Here is a 15,899-nt window from a genome sequence, read left to right as displayed (position 1 = left end):
TCCAGCTGGACATTTTCGTAAATTGGTAGAGGAGGTACTACTCAAAGCATCTATTAAGGAAGAGTCAAACAGGAAGGAAGAGATGTAAACACAATCTATGACAGAAGATCCTAGAATGTTGCTAAATTTATTTCACATGACTGTCTACGTCCAATTATCACCAATTATACAACAGAACTTTTGACTACTTTCCAAAAAAAAATTACTAGGTAAAGTATCTGTTATGCTGCAATTATTTTTATACTATCACTGGTCTCCCATTTTTGAAACCTCAGAAAAATGTTCTTCTTAAAAAGCAAATATAAAAGTAAGGTTTCTTTCTTAACAGTCTACACCTTTACAAATGAATGAAAACTGTTTAATGGTTGCACACACATATACACAACAGACCTGTGAACAAAACTAGCTTGAGTTCACTGTTTAAAAAGCACACTCAAAATGGAAAACATGTCTTTATTAGTGACTTTTTTTTTTTTTTTTTTAATTTGAGAGAAAGAGCACTTATGTAGAGAGGGCGGGCGGGGGAGGCGTGGGGAAGACGGCAGCAGGGGCGGGATGCAGACTCTCCCGGTGAGCGGGGAGCCCAACATGGGGCTCAAATCCAGGACCCTGAGATCAAGACCTGGTCCAAACGCGGATGCTTCAAAGACTGAGCCACCCAAGCGCTCCTTTATTGACCTTTCAAAGCAGTTAACTTCCAAGTGAAGTTAAAGATGAAGGAAGCCTTTTAAAAGTTCTTTCCTTCATCTTTTAGAAATAACTTCCTCCCCCCACCCAAAGTCTCAAACTTTTCTTTCGATATTTAAAAACCAATGTTGACAACCCTACCACCCCAAAAGCTCAAAAGGATAATTTACAAGTCCACTCTACAAAGAGGGAGGTAAAAAGGCTCTATTGATAGGAAATGGAAAGCAAGTGCTGACTCTGAACCTACCATATGGGGACCAGGTTTTACATTAGAATTTGTCATGATTAGCATTTAATGTCACACTGCTTGAGGGCAACAAAGTCTGATTGTGTCCCTCTGACTGCATCCCACTCAACCATACAGAAAGCCAACGTACATTATCTTACCTCAAACTGTGGGTAAGGAGGAGTCATAGTTGAAGGGGGCCCTGAGGTGGGAGGTGGCATCCCTGAAGTGGGTGGGAACAGACCCAAGGCATTCAGATTTAATCCAGGAATTAAATGTGCTTGAAGCTGCAATAGTAAAAATGTCTCTCATTTTACAATTAAAAAATCAAGTATGAGTATTTATAAGTGATAATATTCAGATTGTAATCTCTTGTCTAGTAAAGAAAAAAATCATTTTATGACTCAAACTTTAGAACAAAGCAGATGTTCCATGTAATTATACTTGAGTATAGATATCTGTTCATATTTCTTAGTATTTTAAAATCCGGGTGCTCATTTGCCCCCTCCTTGATGTGAAGCTACACCACCTTTCTTAAAGCAGGAAACACCCTTCCTTTCCTTAATGATCAGCTCAAGAGTGCTTAAACAAATATGTACTTTGTATGCTATGGGCACACGGTAAATACAGACTAAAAAACATGCATTAGGTGAAGAAGTAATCAAACAAGATTTATGCATTAAAAAGCAAATTAAATATATAGAACAAGCGGAGATAAAATTTGGCGGCCATGGGTCTAAATGCCACAAAGTCAAAATCTTTGGAAATCAGGTCCCATTCCATGTAACTATGGCAACTAAACCTATCTTTGGAGTAGATCCAGGAGCCAAAAAGGGAATTTTGTTTTGGTTCAATTTTATAAAGGTTGTGGAAGTAAGGTGGAGATAAGAGAGTTGAGATGTGAGCATACTTGAGAAGCTCTTTAAAAGGTTTATGGAGTTGGATTTGCTTGCAAGGGACTCTGAAACATCAGATGAGCAGCGATGATGGTAAGGTAGGCCATGAAGCCAGTCATGTGGGCTAAAACAATCAGCATTCTTCTAGGCTCCTCTCACAAAAGGTAGTATCATTTCTCTATTTTCCTTCTTTATGTATAGACCCAATTGAGGAGTGTTTTTTTTTCTTTTTCAATCATTTACTTGAAAAATCAAAACGACTTTTGAAATGTCATATTTTCTGCACCATTCCATCCATTAAGAAATGTCAGCCATTCACTTTAATTGCCTTCATTGTGCTAGACAAATGATTTTGTCATTTTTAATTCTTTTGTCTCCAGGGTTTGTGACTAACCAAGTGAGTTTTAAATTTGAATTCTTTATAGTTGCTTTTCTATGCATGTTATCCATTGTAATCCCAGTCCTAATCATGGCATCAATGTAGGCACAGTAGCCCCATTTTACAGAAGAGGAAACCAATGCTTGGAGACAAACCAAGAGAACAGACTTGCAGCTAATAAGTGACAGAGCTGGGATTCAAACCCAGTTCACATACCTACTCCTTAAGCCTACATTCCTACTATACTAATCTTCTTCAAATTAACATATTAGCCATTTTAGGTAGGTATTAGCCTTACGTAATAGATAAGGAAGGTAAAGCTCAAAGACTAAAAAATTTGCTAAAATCACAGATAGCCAAGCCTGATGTCAAACAAAGCCTTCCTCCCAACTACCCCAGGGAACACGGACTATGGTATTAAAAATCAACAAGAGGCTACATCTAATGCTTGCACCATTTAGGACATCAATATTAATGCAACTGAAACATCTTTTAACTGTTCATCAAAATAAAGGCATGTCTTCCAATATCAAAACTAACATTCATAGAAGCAATATCATTTTCATAAGACTCCCTGATTTTCTTCATTATCTCTTCCTCAGCTTTGGCACATGTTTCAACGTTGCCTTTAACTGTAATGGTGCGCTCTGGATTATACAGCGTCAATTCCTGCAATCTGTGGAATGAAAAAGAGGAGAAAGAAAAAGAATGGAAATTACGGGAGGAGGACAGCTCATAACAGTTCAGCCACAGATGGCAACTAAACCCAACCATGGTGGCTGGCGCTATGTAAGAGCGGATGGTCAGACACAAGGCACACTGAGTAAGCCCCAGAAGACATGAGTCCAAGAACCACAAAGCTGCAGACAGAATCCTTCTCCCCTCCTACCTTCTCAGTAAAAAATACTAAGTGTAAACAGCTCAATAAAGTCCATGCTTGCAACAAAGTGTACTTATTTCTTGTCCACTTTCAAGGTGAACCTTTTTCACACTTCAACAGTGAAATAAAGAAAATGATCAGAGTGATGTACAGTTTTAGTGGAAACCAAGAACCAGACGTACATAACCTTTAAAAAAGATGTTCCTAGTCTGCACTGACCAATTCTACACATCACTGGCATTCTCATGCAATTGCATCTTCTGGGTCACCAAGCAAGAAATAATCATGGTAATATTCCCAAAAAGCAAACTAGAATTCACGTGTCCAAACTTACTTTTTGCCAATAATTTTAGAGTTTGGATCAAAGTAAGCTGGAGAAAATAACATAAATCAATCTGTCTTGACTAAAAAATATGATCCTTTGATGACAATTAAGACCACTAAAAAGTTAGAAGGCATTAGCAATATGCAGCAACTCTCTCCTTGACCTAGGTCCCTCTGAAGCTTCAAAATCCATTCAGATGACATCTGAGGCTGCCTGAGCAGGAGCTAGTTAACAGCCTTGAGAGGAAGCAATGGGAGACTCTTAGCCATGGAAAAAAGACTAAATAGATTGAAACAATACAGAAAACCGGTGTAGCTCTCCATAACTATAGTTAAAAATCTCATGTTTGGGGTGCCTGTGTGGCTCCATCATTAAGCATCTGCCTTTAGCTCAGGTCATGATCCCAGAGTCCTGGGATTGAGCCCCACTGGGCTCCTTGCTCAATGGGAAGCCTGCTTCTCTCTCTCCAATGCTCCTGCTTGTATTCCCTCTCTCACGGTCTCTCTGTCAAATAAATATATAAAATTTTTTTTTATAATTTTATAATTTTTTAAAAAGTAAATAAATAAAATTAAATTTTCACTTTCACTACTTAGCAGCAGAATGTCTTAAGTTAAACTTGAGCCAGATGAATGGGTTAGTGCTCCTTAAGTTTTTCTCTAATCTGCTAAAAAGGTAAACATCTACACAGGGAAGACTATTTCATAGATCTAAAAAGGCGTATTTTTCATCTCTGGTCTCAACTCACCTCTCCCTTAAGGATTTCATATTGGTTTTCTTAAAATAGTTGTTTAGAAGAGCTTTAAATTTTTTTTTTTCTCTTAAAGCCCTCCCCTTTCTAGGTGTAAAATTCAAGAAGGGTAGGATTGTTTATTATATGTGTTTTTTTCTTTACAACAGCTTCCAGCTTCTAAGATGACCTGTTCTCCAGAGTGTAATCCCCTCCCTTGCTGAGTAGAGCTGACTTGTGTAAATCATATTAGAAAAATAACAGCATGTGATTTTGAGGCTGTGTCATAAAAGACATTGCCACTTCCATCTTGCTCTTTCTTGGATAAATCACTCTGTGGGGGAAGACAACCACCAATTCTTAAAGACACCCAAGCACCCTGTGATGTAGCCTCACACCGGCAGCCAGCATGGACTCGTCAGCAACATCAAGAGACCCCGAGCCAGAACCATCCAGTTAGGCTGCTCCCGAATTCCTGACTCACAGAATTCAGGTGAGCAATACATATTTACTATGGTCTCAAGCTGCCAAATATTGGGATAATTTGTCACACAGTGACGGATAATAATCTGGGTTATATATTTCAACTTTGGGATTATATGTCAAAAACCTAAGACTTCAGCTAGAAAATACGAATATAAAGTATTTAGCGATTTCTGCGTCTTTAGTAGGAATAGATAATGCTTTCAATATGGGTTAGACGCCGAAAACAGATTAAGTTTGAGAAACAAAATGTAAGTATGGTGGTCCAGGCTGGCCCACACACCTCCAAGATGGGAGAAGCTCTGCTGGATCTATAACCTCTAGCTTAACAGCAGTGCTTGAGAATTTCCTAATTCAAAGAAAGCAAGGAGGCACTTACGGAGATATTGTGATTTTAGTGTCAGTGTCTTGTTCAATTTTTTTAAGGTTTCTTCCCTCCTTACCAATAAGACGGCCTACAAAGTTATTATGGGCTAATATCTTCAAGGGAATCTCTTCTGTGCTGTAAATAAAAAAGAAAAAGGTCATAGAATCAGGGTAAGTAAGTAAACCTTCTCCTAGATAAAAAGATAATATCCATTCATTAAACATTTACTTTCTACCTACCATACAGGAAACATAATGTCAGGTAGTTTAAAGTCTGCTGACCTACATTCTAGCAGTGCGTGATTAGAGGGAGCACACACACACACAAAACCATTAACAAGCATGTGAAGTTAATTTTTAAAACCATTTTCTTTTATGCATCTTAGGGAATATCTTCGAAGGATAGATTCTCTTAGCTCACTGAAAACACCATCTACTCAAATCCATATCCCTAAATCCCCAATACCAGAACACAATGTATAAACACAAAACAGTATGATTTTGCCATAAATTTTTAAATGCATTCCTAGAAATACATGCAAAATGTATAGAAGGAAACAGAAGAAACTCAACAGTGATTACTCTTTAGGAGAAGAGTGTAAGAACAGGAAGGGGGGCTTTCACTTTTCAATGAGTACCTTTTTGAATTTCTAATAGATACCTATCACTTTAAAATGTCACAGGTATTATCTGGATGGTGAGCTCTTTAAATTTTTTCTCTATTTTGAAAAGAATTATAATCTTATAGCAACATATCACATCTTATAACTAAAATATATTTACTACATATTAAAGGTCCCTACAACTTGAGTGCTGTTGATTAGGTTCCCAGGCTAATGCCAGTACCTAATTTTGGACCCTCCTTTTAGGGTAACACTGTGCTATAAGCTCAAGTGGCAAAGAATCCAAACTCCGCTCACTCCAAGTTCCTATGGGACAGGCATTTAGAGTTTCAACCCAGAACAACCAAAAAAATCTTCAGTTTGCCTTAGCACAGGATGACGTATTTCTCTGCTTCTAGCCTCCCTGCTGCTGCAGAGTATGGCTGGGCACACAACAAGAACAGAGCTCCAATGGGTTCAGAGTAAAGGAGTCAGGATTTGAGGTATATTTTGGGTAAATCCCAAGGACACTTCTTGGTCCTTAGGTGGGCTTCCTATCCCATAAGTGCCTTCTTCTACAGCTAGACTTTCCAACACTCACAGCAGTCACTCCATATCCAAACATGACAGAAAATGAAACATTTAAAAGACATGCTTTCCAACCAAATCAATAGTGCCAACCACCGTAATTCTTCAGGACAGCATTTCCTTGTGTTTGTTGGCAATTCCTAAGAACTGTGTCCTAGAATTCCAAATCAAACAGCATGAACATCAAATCTTCACAGGTTAATCCTCTTTACTCACAATTTTATATCTTGAGCTTCCTTATGCATAATCTCCAGAATAGACTTACAAGCCGCAGAGGTACCTTCAGGGGTAGAGAGGATAGTAATGGACTTCTCAGCAGCGCCTGCATTCTCTTTACGATGGACATCAATTCTTACGGTGAGCGCAATGGAAGAAGGAAAGGAGAGCTGTAAGCACATATTCACAATTGCAGAGTCTATTAAGTACCAACTTCAAAGTCATAGGACTTCCGGGGAAAGAGTGGATGACTCACTTCCCTCAAGAGTATAAACTCTTGATAAGCTGTCAACTTTTGATGTCTTAAAGACAAAATTTGAATTCCAGGAATATCCACCCCCCCCATCCCCTTTCCTCAAGTAGGCACATCTTTTCATCCTCCCAAGCAGTATGTGCCTAATTTTTCATCTTGGTGTCACAGACAGGGACATGTCAGGGAACCTTGGTTCAGACAAAAGGGCTTCTTCTGCTCTAACCAAGAGGGCCAGAGTTGGAATCCCACAAGCCAGGCTGAACTCATTATGCCACACAGAATATCCACTATCCATCCTAAGAGACTTTGCTCATCTGTTTCTTCTTGCAAGGTTCTTTCCACATTTTGCCTCCTTGATAGAGGAAAGTCCACAAAAAAAAAAAAAAAAAAAGAAGAAGAAGAAGAAGAAGAAGAAGAAGAAGACGAAGTGATAGCAATGGAACTCCAGAAGATGGCAATTCTACTTCTGAGAAAACCAAATGGCTAATCAAAACGAAATGATGTTCAACCTTCCTAGTAATTACATACGTATCCATCAAAACAAGATGTCACAGGGTTCCAGAGCTTCGAATAGTTTAGATAAAATTAAGTGTTGGCAAGAGGATGGAAATGGGCGCACTCACACTTTGGTGGGAGTGTAGACCAAACAAGCAGGACCTGCCAAAGCAGAAGTGCTTATCTCTTGACCTAAGAATACACTACTTTTTGTAACATCTCCTACAGATACATTCTCATATGTGGGCCTGTAAGTAGTATTTTTCATCCTCAGCATTACTGACATTTTGGGCCCAATTATTCCTTGTTGGGGGAGTCGTTCTGTGCACTGAAGAAGGCTCAGCAGTATCCCTGGCCTCAGCCCACTAGATGCCGGTAGCACCTCCTCATCCAGTTGGGACAACCACACTGTCTCCAGACATGACCTAATGATGTCTGCTAGATCACCACTGCCTGAACACCGCTGGCCTAAGAATATTCACTGTGGCACTATTTACACAGAAAGAAAATTGGAATTATCTTTAAAATGCTCATCAGGGTACTATGGTGAGTGCTGTGAATTGTGTAAGACTGATGAATCACAGACCTGTACCCCTGAAACAAATAATACATTATATGTTAATAAAAAATAATTTAAAAATTAAAAAAAAATTAAATGCCCATCAGGAAGAGGTTGTTAAGTAACATGTCATCTAAGCAGTGTAAAAACATGTTGTCAAATTACAGGAACTAACAAAGAGGTCCTTCATCTTCCATGAGAAACAACACAAAACTTAACATGATAGAATTTCTCTTTTAAAGCTATACATGTTAGTGGGTATAAGGAACACGGCCTACAAAGTTACATTCTCACCTTAACAATGACTACCTCCAGGAATAAGATAAAAGGTAACCCTCCTTTTTAAAAAATTTTTCATGCTTGTAAATGTTGAATTAAATAAAAAAATAAGTCTTCTGTTATTTACAACATACAAGAAAGAAAATCAGCTATCTGGAAAAGTGTGTCTGGGGAAAATCAAGTACTGGTAAGTCCCTCTAAACCACTTGAACATTAGAAAACCTATAGAACTCCTGGCCGTTAAGAATGACCACTTCAAGGGTGCCTGGCTGGCTCAGTGGATTAAACTTCCGACTCTTTAATTTTGGCTCAAGGTTCCAAGCTTGCTCAGCAAGGTCTTTGCTTGAGATTCTCTTTTCACTCACCCCCAAAAGAAATTTTTAAAAATGAAATGAAATGTACTCTAGTTTAAAAGATAAGAAGAATGACCACTTCATCACACCAATAAAGTTAAGTTTGGATTTCACGATCTTAAATGTTTGAAATCTGGTGATTTATCTCAGAATTAAAACCTAGACGAAGGGGCGCCTGGGTGGCTCAATGGGTTAAAGCCTCTGTCTTTGGCTCAGGTCATGATTGTGGGGTCCTGGGATCAAGCCCCTCATCGGGCTCCCTGCTCGGCGAGGCGCCTGCTTCTCCCTCTCCAGCTCCCCTGTGCTTGCGGTCCCTCTTTCGTTGTATCTCTCTGTCATAAATAAAATCTTAAAAAAAAAAAAACCTAGACTAAAAAATAAGGGCAACAAGTAGGTGAGGGGATGGGTAGGATAAAGGGGATTAAGAGGATACTTAACATGGTAAGCACTGAGTATGTATGCAGTTGTTGAATCATTATATTGTACAATGTAATGAAAACAATGTAATGCTGTATGGTAATTATGCTTCAATTTTTAAAAATTTCCAAACCCTTAGAAAAAAAGAAAAAGGCAATATAAAAATGAAACAAATAGGGACATTTAGAAATAATTAAAAAGTGCTTCAAGGGGGCGCCTGGGTGGCTCAGTGGGTTAAGCCGCTGCCTTCGGCTCAGGTCATGATCTCAGAGTCCTGGGATCGAGTCCCGCATCAGGCTCTCTGCTCAGCGGGGAGCCTGCTTCCTCCTCTCTCTCTCTCTCTGCCTGCCTCTCCATCTACTTGTGATTTCTCTCTGTCAAATAAATAAATAAAATCTTTAAAAAAAAAAAAAAAAAAAAAGTGCTTCAGGGAACAGTCCCAATCTCAGGAATCATCTTTCCAACCACTGTTTCAATCCCCCGCCACTGTAAGTACTGCTTATCTTCTAGTAGGTAACATATTAATCTCCCTCCTTCTAGTTTATTTCCACCCATTCACTGTGTTAAGGATTACAAAACTCTGATCCTCTGAGAGAAGAAATACTGCTTTATAGATCAGGGTAGCCCTCTGAGACCATTCCAGAAACAGAGGATCTAATAATGACCAGGTTCAATGGCAAGAGTTAATTAAATCCACCAGCAGAACTCTGCAAATGAATCATCGGATATAACTAAAATTGCTTCCCTTCCCTCTCCATCCTCCATCTTCCTGCTTTAAATAAAACAAACAGTTCAATTTAAATAACAGAAGCCCTTTCCTCTGACAAGGAAATGAGTAGCTTTAAAAGGAAAACTCTAATCTGCCACATGACAAGGAAGGGAAACCATTTAATAATTAGTTTCTGCAGGTAACAGTGGATCAAGAAAGCAAGGATCCCTCGAATTTTAATATTAAAACCAGGCAAATAAGATTAAAACTGATCCCAACTCTGGTTCACCTGTCTTCCCCACTCCCAATATTATGAAGTCAAAGACCACTGATTTAGCACAAAGGTAATCCATATCTAACATCTCCGGCTTCAAAGCGGGGGAAGGTTGGGGAAAGCAGGGTCAGACATCAGTCTGCAGGTAGAGTGGGTGTGCAACAACACCAGTAAGCACAGTTCGTTTGGGTTCTGCATGAGAAATGAGCCAGCTAGCTCAACAAAGTCATGGTGCCTATGATAAACATGGATAGCCTCGTAAGCCTATTGGAACAAACATACATAAGCAAGATACTCACAGCACCATAGCTGTACTTTCAGGAAAAGACTGCTTAATTGCTTGGACCACATGAAATAATTTTCCTTACTTTAAATTTAAAAAGCTCTCTGTAGCTGGGCCAAGGCCATTTCCATACTCTTTTGCATAGAGTAACATGGCCACTTCTCCCCAGTGCACTCAGTGTTCTTCAGGAAATACGGCAGCTGCTGCCCAGAGATGTGCCTAGTGCACTTTACAGAATAGGGTTGAAGACAGTTCATTCCTAAGCTTCTTTGTGTCAAAATCTCCACACACAGCCGAACAGGATGGTTAATAAAGCAGAACAACTAATATATAATTCATTGAAGCTTTTAAATTGATAGAGTATCTTAGCCATATTTTAAGGGCACTGAACATAATTTACAACCAGTCATTTCATTCAAATATGACATACCAAACCATGTGCCAGCACTGGGGCTACTGTCTGTTTATACGGCTTTCTACTCCTGCAAAGTGAACACTAATGTTTAATGGAGAATCTTCCAATCCCTTAAAATCGGCCTATTAAAGCTATCAAACATCCTTTTTAAAAAAAAAAAAAAAGAAAAAAAAGAAAGTCAATCTAACTGCAAGGCTTAAACATGGAATAAGTTTGGAACATAAGCTGGATGATTTTTTTACTAAGTAAAGCCAGACTGAAAAAACATCTCTGTACTGGACCCAGAAAATTATTTCCAAAAACACTGCAGGCAGGTATTCCTGGGGATGGGGGTGTGGATAGGGGAGCAGAAAACAACCAAGAAGTGGCCCTTTTATTCATCAGTGCCTCCCCCATCAGAAGTGGATTAGGGATCATTTGTTTTCCATTCATGTGTGCAAATTTGAACTTTTCTTTGAGATTAAGCCTCAGATTTATATAAAGTGAACACTAAGGTATTAAATCACAGGGTTTTTCCGGATTCCCAACTACTGTGCAAGGAAGGATCATAGCCACACGGAGAAGGACACCAAGTACAAGAACTTACTCTGTTATTAAGATTCAAAGGGGAGAACATCAACACCTGCTGCGGCCTCACCAGTACTCACTTAGACTGAGTCTGTTTGGTAATGTTCCGAATGGTGGCGCCTTCTTTTCCTATTATGGCTCCAACAAACTGGGTGGGGACGAGCAGGCGTAGTGGCAAGTCACATGGTTTCTGCTTGGAGACTGATCCTGGAGACCCCTGTCTCGATGAGCCCCTCTGCCCAAACCCACGGCGACCTCGGGGCTGCTGCGAGGGGTTCTGCTGGGCAGCAATTTCATCAGGGATGTAGGCCACTTTCAATGTGAAGCTCTCCAACTGGAATCCATTTAGCTTGTCTAATGCTCTGGAAGGTGACAAAGAGCGGAGTATGGGAAGAGAAATCGAGCTCTATAAAACTTTCAGCAAAGCAATACCCATCTCTTCCACTCGGGGTTACTAGTTCTAAAACTTCTGTATAAAGCCACTGAATAAGCAGCAACCCCTTAACACACGTAATCCAACCCCCAAATACACACACACTCGCAACGCGCAAAAGACCAAGCTTCCAAGGAGAACATATTTACCATCTACAATGAAAAGCAGAAAATAAAAAAGCTTAATCGAAAGAGTTTAACAAAATGTTACTACCGTAAGGTTAGTAACAGCTTATGAGTACCCAAATAGCAAGAGAAGTGAGTGGGCAGTCTTTGTCTTGTCCTGTTTTTCCAAATCAGAACAGAAAAGACGTTACAAATATGTACTTCTCTCACCTCACCCTCCTAAAAAAACGCCAGTATTAAAACACTGTAAGAATTTAAGGACAAATCTCCCTAGACCATTTACAGGAGAGTCACAGAAATTATTTCTCAGGATAATCAATTAGTCAATAAATTCTAAGCGCCCATCATAAGCAAGTCCCTCAGAAAACAGCATTCCCTGACCTTGTGGAGTTTATGATCTGATTTGGGGCAGAGAGGCAGGGGTGCTGGTGAACCAAAAAGAGCAAATGAAGCTATTTTCTTCTTTATCTATCCATGCATCCATGCATCCACCCATCTCTATATTTTCAGAGGAGTTCCACTTTTTTCTTCATTTTTAAACCTTATCATGGAAAAGTACCCAATCTTTAGCATACAGCACAATGAATTTTCTTAAGTTGAACGTGCATACCCAGATCCAGAACTAGGAGATACCAATGCCCCAGAAGCCCCACTAAGACCTCTTTTCAGTAATTAGTCCTCCCCCAGATTTCTAACCCAACAGATTAACTTTGCCTATTTCAAACTTCATATTAAGAAGTATATATGAGTATACATATATGAGTACTATCGTGCCTGGCATCTTTTACTTACAAGATTCATCTACATTATTGTGTTTTAACTTACCTACATGTTTTATAAGTGGACAACTCAACAAAAAATTGATAGACAAGATATAGCCAAGATTTCAAAAGCACACTTCTAAGAACATACACTCCCCAGTGCATAACAAAATTAAAAACATGTAAAGATCCCATACTTTTTCTGTAGGGTTACACAGTCTTTGCTCAGACTGTGTTCCAATGGGCACTGACTTTAGCCCAGGCAGGGAAAGAAAAACAGGCATGAAGCTGTTTCTCTCTAGTTGCTCAGAGTGGTCATTTCTAGTTCACACACTGTTTTCCTTATTTGCAGATTCAGTTTCTGACTCGGATGCAAAGATGGAAAAAAGCAGTAGTTCTAACATCAAAAAGGGCACCGTAAGCATGCAATTGGCAGCCAGGGCATGCAGATGTTCTCAGGACCCCTAATTCTGCCCTCTCTTCTTCCTTGAATCCTCTGCTGCATCACTGTCCCACAGTGCCTAGAGCACAGAATGAACCCAGATTATGAAGCTGGTATCAAACAGAAATATACAAATAACAAGAAATTTCTCTGTCTGCATCAACTCCCCCAAGACCCTTCCCAGAATCAATGTTAACTGTGAAAATGTCTGCAAACGGACCAGTACTTTCCACACATGTACACACGTGTGTATATTTTCAGTACCCCCTTTAAAAGCGTAATTGAACATGAAACTAACGTAACATTGTGGGTCAACTATACTCAAATTTAAAAAAAAGAAAATTTAAGAGGTACAAATTTTAGCTTTCTGTACTGTGGATATAATGTACAACATAATAACAGTTAATTCTGCTGTGTGGTGTATCTGAAAGTTGTTAGAAGATTCTGAACATTCTCATCAGGAGGAAAAATGGTTTCTTTTTTTTTCTATCTGAGATGGCAGATGTTAACTAGTTTGCCTAGTAGGTAATCATTTCATCATATATGTTAAGTCATGATGTACATCTTAAACTTATATAGTCCTTTGTTAATTACTTCTCAGTAAAACTGGTAAGAAAAATTATAAATTATACCGACAAATGCACACATACATAATTTGAACACAAATATAGTAAAAACAGTGTGTGGCTTCTAAATTAACAATATTTCAGTAATTTTTTAATTAAAAATTGCTTCAAGATACCTTAAAAAAAGGGCATTTGGGTGGCTCAGTTGGTTAAGCGACTGCCTTCAGCTCAGGTTTTGATCTTGGGAGTTCCAGGATGGAGTCCTACATTGGGCTCCCTGCTCAGCGGACAGTCGGCTTCTCCCTCTGACCCTCCCCCCACCTCATGCTCTCTCTTTCAAATAAATAAATCTTCAAAAAAAAAAAAGATACCTAAAAACATAAAAGCATAATTGAGATCTTAATATAGTTTTTGGTTTTGCTCCCTCCCCACCAAATACATCTTGGGATATTTCTCAATGATCTCTTTTTCAGAGAACATTGTTTTCCTTTTTTTTTTTTTTTTAATGATTTTATTTTATTTTTTTATTTGAGAGAGGGAAAGACTGGGGGGTGCACACCAGCCGCAGGGAGAGGCAGAGGGGGGGGATGCAGACTCCCCGCTGAGCAGCACCCAGAGCCAAAGGCAGACACTTAACTGAATGAGCCACCCAGGGCCCCCAGAGGACATTCTTATCCTAAGTTTCATAGGGCAATACCAGCACATATAGCACAACTTTCACCAATGCTCTGATAACAGAACCTTAGGTTAACACATTGTTCCTTTCTCCCTCTCCTCTTTTTACTCAGAGGAAAATGTGGATTAAGGACCAAAAAAATATTTTGGTTATTCTAAAAGATAACAACAGCTGAGAAATTTTATTAACATTTATGAGGTATACTTATTATAGAAAACTGGGATTGGGGGCACCTGGGTGGCTCAGTGGGTTAAAGCCCCTCCCTGCCTTTGGCTCAGGTCATGATCCCAGGGTCCTGGGATCAAGCCCTGCATTGGGCTCTCTGCTCAGCAGGGAGCCTGCTTCCTCCCCTCTCTCTCTCTCTCTGCCTACTTGTGATCTCTATCAAATGAATAAAAATTTAAAAATCTTAAAAAAAAAAGGCTAGAATTGCACACGAGTTTCAACCAATTAGATATTCATTCAAAGCAAGTTTTAACTATTTCAAAGGCCATGGTTAAACAGATCACTGACAGTTCTTTCAAAACCATAAGGAAAGGGGCAGCTGGGTGGCTCAGTGAGTTAAGCATCCAACTCTTGATTTCGGCTCAGGCCATGATCTCAGGGTGGTGAGGTCAAGCCCTGCATTCCCGTGTCAGGCTCTGTGCTCAGTGGGGAGTCTGCCTCTCTCCCTCTGCCCTTTCTCAGAAAACTCCTGCGCACATATGCACCATGCTCTCTAACAAATACATCTTTTAAAAAAAAAAAAAAAAAAAAAGGAAAGCTGAATGCAGTAATGAGGGGATCAACTGTATCTGTGGGCATAAAGGCAGTATAGTTTGCAATAATATTCCTTCCCACTATACAATTGAGTATTGCTAACTTCAGAAGGAAACAAGTAAAATTGGTGGAGATAAGTCAGTAATGTTACCCAAAAAAGGTAAATAACTTCTTTCTTGAGAGAGAGAGGACCATCCATAGACAGACACGGACCTCCTCCTCTGTAGGGATAAACAGACATACACGTTAACCCCAGAACACTTAGAAGCGCCTGGTGATTATCTAAATAAAGTCAGTCGTGTCCCCAAGAAACAGCTCTCTCAACCTGGCATAAACTCACTTCCAAACTTCATTGCTTTGCTTTAAAAAAAGATGTTTAGGGGGAAAAGAAAAAACTCCCTCAGAAGGTCAGACAGCATGGTGCTCCAGAAGCCAGTCCATAGCTGGGTCCCCAATGCTCCAAACTCAGACTGCTCCTATCAGAGGGCACTCAGCACATACTCTGTGTATCCCCCTATCTAACTGCCAAACAAGAGTCTAGACCCCTCCAACCACAGTGCTCCAAACTTGGATATAGCTCAGAAGGTACAAGAGCAACCTAACTGCAAACAACGGCTTCATCATGATTAGAGATGGTAAGTTTTTAAAATTTAAGGTCAATTAACTGTAGCCTTTTTATGTCCAAAGTTTAAAATTCAGCTATGTCATCAGGGGGTCTGCTAACATTATAATATTTTCACCAGACCTACTGTTCATGCAAGATGTAGGATAAACAATTATCATAATTACTCAAAACACGTGTTTCAGTTCAAGAGAACTCAAGGATGTTTATCAAGCAAGGGCAACCTCAGGATCCTGTTTCCCATCATTACAAGACTCTGCTCTGATGCGATTTTAAGAGTCATCAGAAGGTAGTAAGTAGTTTTGCTAGCTGGTAGCACTTAATTATATAGATAAGAAGTTTTTCAGGGTAAGTCACAGTGTAGAGGTGAAAGGGCCTTGACATAGAGAATTAGTAGTTTAACTCAAGGATGAAGAAGAGGGAGATAAAGAAGAATTGAGGCCCAGAGAAGTTAAACTTATCCAAGAGTAAACACATACAGCTCTGAGTAGTACAAAAGATGATGGACCAGGGATCAGAATTCTAATCTAACT

At 39.4% G+C, this 15,899-nt stretch overlaps 1 protein-coding gene across 1 annotated transcript in view; it reads right to left on the bottom strand.

The window, feature by feature from the left end:
• IGF2BP3 (insulin like growth factor 2 mRNA binding protein 3) overlaps positions 1 to 15,899 on the bottom strand; it is a 147,852-nt gene that overhangs the window by 23,695 nt on the left and 108,258 nt on the right. The window contains exons 4-8 of the mRNA XM_059397520.1: positions 11,063 to 11,344; positions 6,379 to 6,513; positions 4,986 to 5,108; positions 2,729 to 2,864; positions 1,075 to 1,200 (exon numbers count right to left, since the gene is read on the bottom strand). Of these exons, the coding sequence (XP_059253503.1) occupies positions 1,075 to 1,200; positions 2,729 to 2,864; positions 4,986 to 5,108; positions 6,379 to 6,513; positions 11,063 to 11,344 (802 nt within the window). The remainder of the gene's footprint in view (positions 1 to 1,074; positions 1,201 to 2,728; positions 2,865 to 4,985; positions 5,109 to 6,378; positions 6,514 to 11,062; positions 11,345 to 15,899) is intronic.

The sequence above is a fragment of the Mustela nigripes genome, chromosome 4 (assembly GCF_022355385.1).
Source record: "Mustela nigripes isolate SB6536 chromosome 4, MUSNIG.SB6536, whole genome shotgun sequence".
In the NCBI taxonomy this organism is placed as follows: domain Eukaryota; kingdom Metazoa; phylum Chordata; class Mammalia; order Carnivora; family Mustelidae; genus Mustela; species Mustela nigripes.
The sequence above is the reverse complement of the archived record's forward strand: the minus strand, read 5'-3'. Positions and strand labels throughout refer to the sequence as shown.